Source organism: Athene cunicularia (genome assembly GCF_003259725.1).
Source record: "Athene cunicularia isolate RWA chromosome 1 unlocalized genomic scaffold, athCun1 chr1_part1, whole genome shotgun sequence".
NCBI classification, from domain to species: domain Eukaryota; kingdom Metazoa; phylum Chordata; class Aves; order Strigiformes; family Strigidae; genus Athene; species Athene cunicularia.
The window spans coordinates 18,114,961-18,126,894 of record NW_020799091.1 but is presented as its reverse complement, the minus strand read 5'-3'; the positions used below and the strand labels follow the sequence as shown (position 1 = coordinate 18,126,894).

Here is an 11,934-nt window from a genome sequence, read left to right as displayed (position 1 = left end):
TGGAAAGACTTTTGTCTTGATGAAGAACTTGATGAAGAACTTTAACTTGATGAAGTTAAGACCCTTCAAACTAGAAAAGAGCCAACTTGCAGAGTGATGATTTACAGGTGTCTGTGAAATGACTCGTGGAGTGAGTTGGAGAGTGTATAAAGGCTCAACCATTTGCTTTCTCTTCCAGTACATGAGGTATTTGCATCATGTGAAGGTAGTAGCCATGTTCACACCAAGATGAGGTAGTTATTCATAAAATAAAACTTCTTACCAGCTGATATTATAGATTAAAAAACTATGTGAATTTAAGGAATATTGGACAAGTGTCTCTAAGAGAACTGCATTCACAGAATAAATCACTTCAGAGGCAGAAACAACTCCCTTAGTGGAAAATGCTTAAAGTCTGGGAGAGGATAGAGTTCTGGAGGCATCACATACACTTGCCTTATCTCTCTCCAAGACAGCTGCTTTTAGGCACCTTCAGGACAGAAGAATGACCAGTATCAACCCTTAATCTGAACTAGTACAGCTTTCCTCTTGAACCATTTGCATGGATGTTAACAAAAAGTTCTCCAGACTTAATCCTGAAATGGAGCTGTTCTCAGATCCATGGCAGGTAAGCTGCTCCTGGTCCACAAATCCTGCCTTGTCCCTCTTCCCCTACTCCACAAAACCATTAGTACATAAGAAAACTGCTTCAGGTTTGTGTGCAGGTTTGTCAGTTCAGCTTTTCTGAAGTCACCCATCTTGGCTGTCCTGTTCAGAGAATGTTCTGTTTCATGGCACCTGGGCTACAAAAATGAGGTTTTGAGGTTTTTTCAGGGGAGCAAGCTGGCTGCCTGTGCTTGAGGATGGATGTTTGAGAAGTTTTGATTTGTATTAGGAGACTTTATAAAACAGATGTAGGTAGGGCCTAGCAATACTCAGTTTCTTCTGACTAGACCACGCTAGCTAGCAGGAGGACTTTTTTGTCGAAATTACTTTTGAGTGAAGTATTTCATACACTTTGCTCTGTCAGTTGTTCCTGTGAAAGTACATTTGGCAATTCTCCCAGTATCTTGTCAAATCATTGACAATCAACTCTTTTTTAGGATTTAAAGATATGAAAAATTGTTTCCAGTAGGAGAGAAGGTTTCTCTGTCTGGGCTTTTACTACCCTCGGCACGTATGTGTGGGTTAGTTTGGCCACCTGTATGCATTAAGAAACTGAAGGTTGAGCAGAGCACAGTACCTTCCTGGTTTTAAGGTAGTAGGGCACATGTCGAGTCTTTTATTAACTTTCCAGCCCCTCTGATGGGGACGTGTTCACCTCCAAGCAGGTGGTTGCAGCCCCTTCCAGGTGATTTTCATTACAGTTACACACCATTGTCCAGCTTTTCTTGATATGTGTTGTGAACAGCATAGATGATGAGCTGTTTGTCTCAAATAGTGACTTGGGTTGCTTGGGAAAAATACAACTATGTTTAACTCCATTTCATGCTATCTATCCATAGGTCCAAGTTACTCCAGAATAAAATGTTTTCTGAGGTTGCATATGTGCTTTTTATATTCTTGGTAAAAGGGGCAAATGCCACCCTCTTCCTTACCCTTCCCAGCGATGAGCAGCGTGACTTTCCAGTTGTATTCCTATTCCTTGGCCTTTCATCTCCTTTCCCTAGTCTCTCCTTCCCCTTTCAGATAAGGGACATTTTATTACAATGAAATGACATCTTTAGGGTACCATAAGAGAATGAGCATTGGAAACTGGCAGAGCAGCAACGTGTCCTTTTGCTTGTACACTTACCAAATGGTATTTCCAAGTTGCGTGGGCATTTGGGAGGCCTGTCTTAAGACATGAGTTAGGTTGACGCTTCCTCTTTGGGAGAGAAACGTTAGCCAGTCACCTTTGGTACAATCTATTGGTAAAAGCTCTGAAAAAGCAGTTCACAATGAGAGTATTTTTTGAGGTGGCTTGGTAAATATGGATCCCACCTCCTGCCTGCCTTCCCCCACAGAAGAGGAGCTTCATCTCAAGTAATGCTGTGGATGTAGAAAAGTCTGACCTCTGGAGCAAGCTACGTTTTCTCTCTTTATGGGGTGAACTATAGTGCAAGGTGGCAGCTTACCTCAGCTGACCTGGTGACTGCAAGTTTCCAGACTTCTCTGGATGGGGTCACACAGTTAGTTACATTTGGGCATAAAGCTGCACTCTACCTCAGAGAGTACTGGTTTCCAGATTATTATAATTTCATAGTTACAGGTAGACCAAACATACAGGGGACCAAAGACTGTAGGAATTCTTGAGTGAGTTAATTTTTCCATAGTGTTCCTTCTAACTTGGGGTGGGTTTTTTTCTCCACTTTGGAATTTGGCTATAAAATTAGATTTTTCATACATGACAGCAGTAAACGTTATATAGTTATTCTTGTGTAGACAGGACCTTGGAGTCTCCTGTGCTGCTGTTTTCACTTGGTATTGTCTCTTTTCATTTATTTTTTGTTTTCTTTGAAGAGCTGTCACTCTGTAGTGATGATATTTACCTGAACAGTTCATCAGCTAATACAGAGATTGAGCTGTGCAGAGGGGGAGGGAGTAAGGAGTCTACAGGCATCTCCACCACCTTCATCCTACCTTCTGCACTGTGTGAGCAGTGGTGTAGTTGCAGTCACCTTGCTTTTCCCATGTTATGGGTAGATCTGGGCCTTTAGAGGCCAGTAACGTTCAAATTTGCCATTTTACCCTATAAACATGAGCCTGCCTGTTCATGTTCCACTGTATCTGTGGGAGCTTACCCCCTTTTTTTCCTGCTTTCCTTTAGATGAACTTTGACTTCACAATGAGTCTTATTTTCCCAAACTCTGTATGTAGTATTCTTAAGCTGTTATTGGAAATCTGTTTTCTTTATTGTTTTGCTTTTTAATTAGATGCAAATGCAATACTTAAGAATAATAGTAAAGAAAATTTGCCATGTTGGTAGTTTTAACCCTTGTATTCCTATTAATGCAAGGGTTTTATAATGTAGGTAATATGGCTGTATCAGCACCGTATGTGTTATGGATGCTCTGAATCCCAAGGCATTCCTAAAATGCAGCCCTGTCCCCCCATGTGGCTCTCGTAGAGTCTGCCTGAGGACAGAGCACAGGCTGCTCCTGGAGAGACCCAGGGCCTGGGGCAAGCACAGGTGGGCCACCTGGAGCCGCAGGGCTCAGGGGCCTTGGGCTTTAATAGGGTGTAAAGGTTCCCTAAGAGCCAGAGGCACTGTGGGTTTCTCTGCTTCCTCCCATCCTCCCCCAAAACTTTCAGGGTTGTTTCTGGACTTGAGATCAGTGAACTGTCTTGGAGGGGTGCAGAGGGGCTTTCAAGCAATAGAGCTTCCTTGAAGCCAAAGAAATTTACAAGTCTTGTTCACATAAACTCCCTTACTTTAATAGTTTTCTGATGACGTAGTTCTTGAGCATGCAGATGTCTTCATGTGAGTGACCTAAGTCAGTATATGTTGACAGTATATGTACGTTCAGAAAAATATCTTGATTTTTGAAGGTGTTCTTAATAGATGTACAGAATATTTCTGCCATATGTTCTGAGTTACCTTTACTTGCAGCCTCACAGTTAATTACTGGTTGGTTCCTAAGGCTTTAATTTACTAACCAAAAGGAAGACTATTAAAAAAATCAACTGAAAAAATATTTATTATAAAAAGATGTCTATGGCTGTCTGCCTTTTAATCTACTGAAACAGTGGGTAATGCTTCATCGGCAATTTTATGAGTGAGGGTTTCATTTCACAGACATGGATTTAGTCCTTGCAAATGCCCGTATGGGCTCACTGAACATAAAATCAGAATTTCAGCTTTTGACTTAAGAACTGCAGGTTTGCATCTGTTTCACCGTAAGTGTCAAAGCATAGATGTCTCCTTGCTTAGGGGATAATAGCAAGCCAGATTACTACATGTATGATGCACTTAATGAAAAAGAAAGCCTGAGATGAGGAGTGATTTTTAAACTTCTAACATATGTCCTAACAAAAAAAGTTCTTGTATAGGCCCCAAAATGGGTTGTAGCATTGCATACTGTTAGGTCATTGTTGCTAGAAACTATATTATCTCTGTGAACTTCAAGCAATTTTTGTAGTAAATGCTTTAAATAATACATAATTTAACTAGGGTTTTACTAGGTAGCGTGACTCCAGAATTCTCCTGTTGCCTGAGGCTAATGGGATAGGTGGGTCTTAGGTTCTGAACATTCCCTATTTGGCCAACCCAGACTCAGAAACCAGCAAGTCCATAAACAATACTCTGGAAAAGCCAAATGCTTTACTCTTACTACATATAGGTACATACTGTGTCAGTGAAATGTCAGAGTAATTATTCTATTAGTGAATACTGATGAGTTATCTCACAGGAGCAGGTTAAGGGTACCATTTTTCCAGCAAGTAAGAAGCTGTGTTTTAGGAAATGTCTTGAAAGCTCTGCTAGGGTGAGCAGCATGGAGGGAAGGGTGGGGACTTTGAATTTTGGAGTTCTCTTTGCAATGCAGGGAATGGGGAGAAGAAAAAACGTGAGCAGCTATACTTGAAATTACACTTAACTTTTGAAGCTGCACACAGTTCAGACAGCATGCAGTTCTTTCGGTGACTTCTGCACAAAGGCAGGCGTACGCCTGTTTCCAAGTTCTGTTAAAGTCATTGCTCGTGTAGTAGTTCTTGGAGGAGATGCAGAGAAAATTAGTTTTTTGAGAAAATAATCTTTTCCAGTTTACATAGAATCACAGAATGGTTTGGATCAGAAGGGACCTTACAGATCACCTAGTTCCAACCCCCTGCCATGGGCAGGGACACCTTCCACTAGCCCAGGTTGCTCAAAGCCCCGTCCAACCTGGCCTTGAACACTGCCAGGGAGGGGGCAGCCACAGCTTCTCTGGGCAACATGTTCCAGTGCTTCACCACCCTCACAGGAAAGAATTTCATAATTATATCTAATCTAAATCTAGTTTAAAAGCGTTAACACCTCATCCTATCACTACACTCCCTGATAAAGAGTCCTTCCCCAGATTTCTTGTAGACCCCCTGGGTAGGTACTGGAAGGCTGCTGTAAGGTTTTCTCCAGTACTTTTCACGTACTTTTCACATTCCTGTTTTCATCACCTTCGTTCCACGAGGTGGCACTGTCTCTTCTAGGAAGGACACAAACGCTTCAGCTTGCCCTCTGGGCAGATGCTGCAGAGCTGGCGAGGGTGAGCCTGGTTCAGTGACGCTGTGCAGCGTAACCCAGTTCAAGTTTTCTGAAAGTGGTGGTACTTTTCCATTAGTATATACCGTGTCTTTTTGATACGAGTTGTGTTAATGTTTTTATGCACAAAATACACAATTTTTTTGGCCAAGTAGTGTTATCTGAAAAGAACACCTGCAGCTTCTTGCCTTTTGTTTGTAGGTTTCTGGCATTCAGATTCTTTTTATGGTGTGGAAGTTAAAGCCAGATGATGCAGGTCCTAGAATGCTAGTTTACTTCATTTTGAGTCAGAGTTGTGTGACTTTTGAATATGGGGAGGAATTACCAGTAGCTATCATTATTTTTAGGAGGGAAGGGAATAATTTCTACAGGATTTGCCAGATCCACCAAAGATTTTTTTTCTTCTGCAAGCTGATACAAAAAAGGTGTATAGATTCAGGAAATCAAGAACTGTAATGACAACTTCCCTGTAACAGTACAAGCCAAATCTGTGCTATATAGCAAGGGAACAGTGTTGCTGCTGTTCCTGAAGTCTCTCTGGAGACATGTTATTTCCAATCTGCCTTTCACTGGTTTAAGAGTTCCTAAGCAGAGGGAGTATGTTTTCTCTTGTTAGGAGGTTTTCCTAGTTAGCTGTTAGACTAAGTCTGCCTTGTCAGTGAAGGTTGTTTTACCTCAGGAGACTATGCCATTATTAAAAGCATTCACCATTGAAAAGGGTTAATTTAATTTTTTTTTTTTTCCTCTGGTTGACGTCTAGAAAAATGGATGATGATGATGATGACATTCCCCAGCTTTCATCCCATACATTGGCTGCCCTCCAGGAGTTCTATTTGGAACAGCAGCAGAGAGAGGGCATGAAGACCTCCCAGGGGTTTAATCAATATTCCATTGGCTCAATAGAAGAAGACTGGGTAAGAAACTATAAACTTCAGTGAATGAAGCACAGTTAGAGGAGTAGCCTTCACCAGGTTTCTTTTGTGGATGGATAATGAAATGAAATGAAAAAGGGGAATACTCAGGATGTTTCTAAAATAGCAAAATCAAACTATTCATAGACAATAACACTGTAGGGATATTTGCTGTAATATTAAATCTGGGTATAGTTGTCTGTTCTACATGTGTGTGGAGGGGTACAAACTGAAATTACATGGAGAGGGAATAAAGTTGCCAACAGAAGCACCCTTCTGGAAATTTCCCTTCTGGAAATTTTAACTCCAGCCTGGCATGTGAAGGTAGTAAAGATCCTTCCCTGAGTTTGAGACAAACACAGTGTAACACCATCAAGTGATGTTTCCTTTCATATAATTTTTCTTTCTGTATTTTCTTTATTTGGTTTTGTGGATGGCTGCTTTGCTTTTTTTTTTTTTTTCTTCTGACAGACTGATTTTTTATTTGCCTCTGGATTGTGAGGTTTTATTCTTCCTCTTTCTGATCTCTTCTGATTTAGTGCTTTTATCCTTTAGTTCCTTCTATACTGTCACTTTTCAACTTCCTTTCTCCTCTTCCTCTAAAGAAACTCAAGTTAAGTGTGCATAAATATTGTGCATCTGTATATTGGGTTTGAACTAACCTCATCAGTGGTTTTGCATTACTTGGTTTTCCTGATACTGAAGTAAATGCTTTGCAAACACACAGTGTAAAGCTGTCTGCAGCGTATCACTGGATTACAGAAGTAAAAAGACGTGTCAGAAAAACAGGCACCTTTCCAGCTGTACAGTTTATGAACTGAGAATTTGCTATGGATTTTGGTTTTCTTCAGATATGACTCACCACACCTAACTGTACATAGCACAGTCAGAAGATTTGATGTTGTTTGTAACTGTGCATTATCTTTCTCCAGCAACTGAGCCAGTTTTGGTACAGCGATGAAACTGCATCATGCCTGGCTAATGAAGTGGTTGTGGCAGCTGGAAAAGGTGGCAGGTGGGTTTTAATAATTACATTGTAGATTTAATGTGTCTTGTTTGTAAATATTTCATTTCAACTAGGTAGACAGAACATGCAGCTTAATTAATTACTCATTGTAATTCACCTTTCTTAGTTGAGATATTGCAGAAATGCTATTATTTAATTAATAGTTCGTACTAATTTTACCATTTAGCATTTCATTGAATGTTGTAGGCTCTGCCTTGTGAAAGTTTACTGTGAGTATTTTTAATTTTTGAGAAACAAAAAGATCCAGAGCATATTAATAACTTGTAATTCTTTTCCCTGTTTTCATACAACATTGCTGTAGAACAGATAGTAAAACTTGGTTCTCTTCCTATTTCTGTAAGGGGTTGTTTTTAAGTTTTCAGGTATATTTCCTTGCTGTTCTGAAATAAGATTTTCTCTGTAGTTAATCTTAATTTGTTAGAATGGAGGAAGAATGGCTTACATTTTTGGGACTAGTGTTTAAAATATTTTCCTAAAGAAGTCCTGAGGACTGCTGTAGGGGGTTTTTTTGTTGTCGTTTGCCTTTTAAATTAATATTCTAAGTTATTTTCTCTTCTTCAGGATAGCATGTGTTAGTGCACCAAGTGTGTACCAGAAACTGAAAGAACATGATGGTAAAGACTTTTCAGTGTGTATACTGGAGTATGACAGAAGGTTTTCTGTATATGGAGAAGAATTTATCTTCTATGATTACAACCACCCTTTGAACTTACCTGAAAATCTCCTGCCACACAGTTTTGACATCGTAATAGCAGATCCACCCTATCTGTCTGAGGAGTGTCTTCAAAAAACTGCAGAGACCATCAAATACTTAACAAGAGGAAAGATTCTGCTTTGCACAGGTATAATTAATAAAAACATTAGGTCACCATTAAGCATCTTTTTCTCTAAAAAGAAAAAAGTGAGAAAAATACTAACTCAGTAATACGGATTTATCATTAATTCAAGAAGGAATGCGTATCCTAAACTTTTTATTGCATATTTTAGTTCGATGTTTATTTTAAACTGAAGGCATGTGGTTTTTAATAGTTGAAGTCAGTACTTTTTTCATATGGCATTATGAGTTTTATAGAAATATTATAGAAACTGTAATGTGAATGAATATATGAGGGGACTCTGCCACTGTGATTCAAGTAAGGAGCTCTTAGACACTGAAATACAGCAGGAGGAATTAAAAAACAGTGATAAGAGCATTGAAACTGTGTAACTTACCAACTGTACTTGCAGGTCCTTCTTTATGAAGATACACTTGCTGGTTTAAAAGCGATGAGTAGATGCCTTAGTCATGGTGTTTTTTTAAACTGTAATCTTACAAGACATCTGAAGACATCCAGGAAACTTTTGAAAAAAAACCCTCTATACATACAATTCGAGGGAAGTCAACCAAAAGGCAAAATAAAGAAAAAATAAAAGAATATATGGCTATAGAAAGCCTACTTTGTCTAATTGCACATGGCAGTCATGCACAAGGGTGGCTCTCAGAATTTTTTTCCCTAAAATGGATAGGTGGTCCTTCAGTTTACAAAGTTTGAGAAATACTGCTCAAGGAAATGGTTTCTCTGTGTGTAGCTGTAAATATCACACTGTGGTTTATTTAAGTGGAAGAGTGTATGTAATCTGTTTGCATTTCCCATGGCTCCCTACCATGTAATTTCTTTGGCATGTAGCTAGAAGATTGAGTTCAAGTTTCTGTTTTCTATAAAAGGGGCACTGATCTTACCCTCTACCTATTTTTATGAAACTTCTAGGGCATTCATTTCCTTGGGGCATCTTCCATTCTTTCATATTTATTTTAGATTTCCCTATAGATTCAGTTGTTAGAGGGCTGACAGTGTAGCTGCTTCCTTAAAAAAAAAAGTAGGCTCTGTATATATGCATTTGGGAGGAGCTATTAAAAAAGCCCAAACATTCTGTTACTGTTTTTCTCATCAAATACTAATTATTTTTGCTGCAGGTGCAGTCATGGAGGAACAGGCAGCAAAGCACCTTGGTGTGAAGATATGCAAGTTTATTCCAAAACACTTGCGAAATTTAGCCAATGAATTTCGATGTTACGTGAACTATGCTTCTGGACTGGACTGATTCTCATAAGATGATCTACAACTTTTTCAGTCAAGCTCCTTTCTGTTTTTTATCAGTGAATCCACATTTCTCAATGCTGAAATATTCAGCTCCAAGTACTGTTTCTGGGCTAGCTTTAATCAACACGATGTGATAGCCTCTCTGTTTTAAATGTGTAAGCATTTGCAGTTACTGGTTTTTATCCTACCTGTTAGGTAAATGGGGACCAAACAATGCAGATAGTGGATAATGGGAACTTCCCTGTTAGGAGTTTCATTCTATTAACTGGTAGTTTTTACCATTCAAGGACTCTTCACTGACCTCTCTGAAGTGGTTTTAGCTGGTTGGCTTATAACAACACATAGGTGCTTTCCTCACAGACATCAGGATCATCATTGCTTCAGAGCTGATGACTTGGTAGCTAGTGGATGGTTCAAAGAGCATGAATACTGGTCTCCTCTCAATCTTGAGATGTACTCCCTTAGAGGACTGAGAGAAGTTTGCTCTGAATGTGTCACATGTTTTCAGATTCATTATCCAGCAGGCTCATATTTTTATAAAGGTTAACTAGAAGAGAAGATAGGTCTCCTTCTGGGGAGGCCTCTACAGTTGTTTTTAATAATAATCAGAACTACCTACCAGTTGCCAAGTAAGATAAGACCTGCTATCCACTACTGTTGCCAGACTGGCTTTTTAAAAATTTGTGGTTATTATTTCACCTTTTCTCTAAAGCCCAGCCTTTCTTTTTGTAACAGAAAGATCTATTCTGTCATCACTTACCACCATCTAAACTTGTGTATGTACAAATGCTGTACTAGAGAAGAAGTAATCTAAGTTGTTAAATGTCTCTTTGCAGAAGTACAGCGCGTTTATTTTACAGTGTTTATGTGTTAGCGCAACAAAGTCATAAGCTTTCAAAAGACCACACAACTAGGCTGTTTGATTTACTAGTTAAGCTAATCTCCAGAGGTGGTATAAACTTGATGTCTCTTTTGAAAAAAGCACAATAAGGATTTCCCCATTACAGAGAGCTTTAGGTTCATTAAGAATCCTACTTATTAGTCAAGCCAAATCACCTGGAATACGAAGTAATTACTAAATAAAAATGCAACACATCAGCCTGTCCTTGTAGTAATGCTTCAGACTGTGTTCATGGGTTCTCACTTGGAGTTATTCTTACTGTTGGTTATAAGATACTTCTGTAGTGATGTGACCCATACATGTTAGTCCCTTAAATCTTGAATCATAATGGATCTGATTAAATGTAGTGCCTGCTTTTTAGTAGATTTCAATACCAAGCTAAAAATGATTTACAGGTATGTCAAGTTTGTAGTTACAAGAACAGTCCTTTTTTTTTTCCAATTGCCCAGTTTTGTCTTTGTCCTGTTGCAGACAGCAGCAGAGCAGTAGAAGCAGCATCTTAGAAATCGTTGAATCTTACAAGGCCACTGAGGTAAAACATAATGTATTGATAAACTCCCGCTGTTTCTAATAGACAAATGGAGGAAGAGCTTGCAGGGAGGATGGAGAGCAAGCTCTTCTGGCAGTGTCTGAGCCCATGGCTGATACAGTTTTGTCTTTCAAACCAGAAGCCATCCTTGCTGCTGAGCCCAGTAAAGCCAGAATCCCCCCTCAAAAAGGACAGTCCACAGGTGACATACAGCTGAGTTTAGCTGTTTGCCTGGAGGCTACACCATTGATTTTATGTGGCCAGTTTCAAAATAAAGCAAACCAGAATGTTAAATGCACAGATATTGGCAGAAATCTATACTTCACAATTGTAAACTGTTTTATGATTATTACCTCAGTGCCTTGCACATGAAGCAGATGGAGACAATGAAGTAATTCCTGAAACTTTATTTTTATCTACGTAGAGGCTTTAAGTGGGACAGGTATTTTCAGAAGGGATGATATTCTTCACCCCCCAATTAGAATGTGCAGTTCAAATACAAACTTCACCTATGTTGCTGCTTTGCTATTAATTCTTTCAGTTGCCTGCTTCATTTTGGTAACTGTGTGTTTGTTGGGCTCTCTATATCAGAATTAAAAGACAACTTTGCTAACTTCATCAGAGACCTTTCTTAAAGTCCACCATTCAGTTGTACCAAGAAATTCAGTTCACCAAGAAAATAACTGCTACTTCTCACATATAGGTTGGGTGGCTTTGAAAAGAGGCACTGTGAAGATGCACGATTATGAAAATGAGGGTACATGTAAATCTGTATAAATGCACTCAACAGAGCAGCCCGTTGTCCACCAGCTTCCCTCCTAAAAGCCTGGTGAATGCAGGCGGCTGCCCAAGCAGAGCTTGACTAGGGGCATTCACAGCCTTCATCAATGGTAGGAGGTAAACTATTTTTGTCATACTTGTTTCCAAGGAAGTAGCTGTGTGAAGGTTACAAGTCACAAAAATGCATAGTGAATCTGTGCTTTGTGCCATCATAGTAACTTTAAGAAATACTGTGTGACAGCAAAATCTCTTTTCCATAATAGGATTATGAAAAAAACCTTCAGCCTCAAGCAGTGATTAGCATTCTTTCTTTCCTGTGGATGTCTCATGGATGGACTTTCTATTAGAACAGACTGTGGTGCAGCATTACCACCCTGCTACCAGTGGCACTGAGGACTGCAGAGTCGCGTGTTGGCCGCACTACCTTGGCTCTGGCTGCACTGCCAGTCACTGCTGGGCATCTCAGTGCCCTGCTGCCGGTGTCAATGTGACACTTGGCAGGGAAGCC

At 39.6% G+C, this 11,934-nt stretch overlaps 1 protein-coding gene across 3 annotated transcripts; it reads left to right on the top strand.

The window, feature by feature from the left end:
- The first annotated feature begins 380 nt into the window (after positions 1–380).
- EEF1AKMT1 (EEF1A lysine methyltransferase 1) lies at positions 381–11,716 on the top strand. 3 transcript variants are annotated; one of them, XM_026856805.1, is made up of 5 exons: positions 381–607; positions 5,958–6,111; positions 7,041–7,123; positions 7,697–7,977; positions 9,090–11,716. In XM_026856805.1, exons 1-5 carry the CDS (start codon positions 546–548, stop codon positions 9,215–9,217), a joined length of 708 nt encoding a protein of 235 aa, XP_026712606.1. In that variant the 5' UTR covers positions 381–545; the 3' UTR covers positions 9,218–11,716. The 3 variants fall into 3 exon arrangements, with proteins under 3 accessions (XP_026712606.1, XP_026712620.1, XP_026712613.1); XM_026856819.1 differs by lacking the exon at positions 381–607 and adding an exon at positions 827–832; XM_026856812.1 differs by lacking the exon at positions 381–607 and adding an exon at positions 1,973–2,067.
- The last annotated feature ends 218 nt before the right edge of the window (positions 11,717–11,934 follow it).

Excerpts from the sequence above, each read along its gene's own strand:
- EEF1AKMT1 (XM_026856805.1), top strand. The coding sequence starts at position 546 with ATGTTAACAAAAAGTTCTCCAGACTTAATCCTGAAATGGAGCTGTTCT. Across the intron at positions 6,112-7,040 it reads GCTCAATAGAAGAAGACTGG|CAACTGAGCCAGTTTTGGTA; the intron begins GTAAGAAACTAT and ends ATCTTTCTCCAG. Across the intron at positions 7,124-7,696 it reads GCAGCTGGAAAAGGTGGCAG|GATAGCATGTGTTAGTGCAC; the intron begins GTGGGTTTTAAT and ends TCTCTTCTTCAG.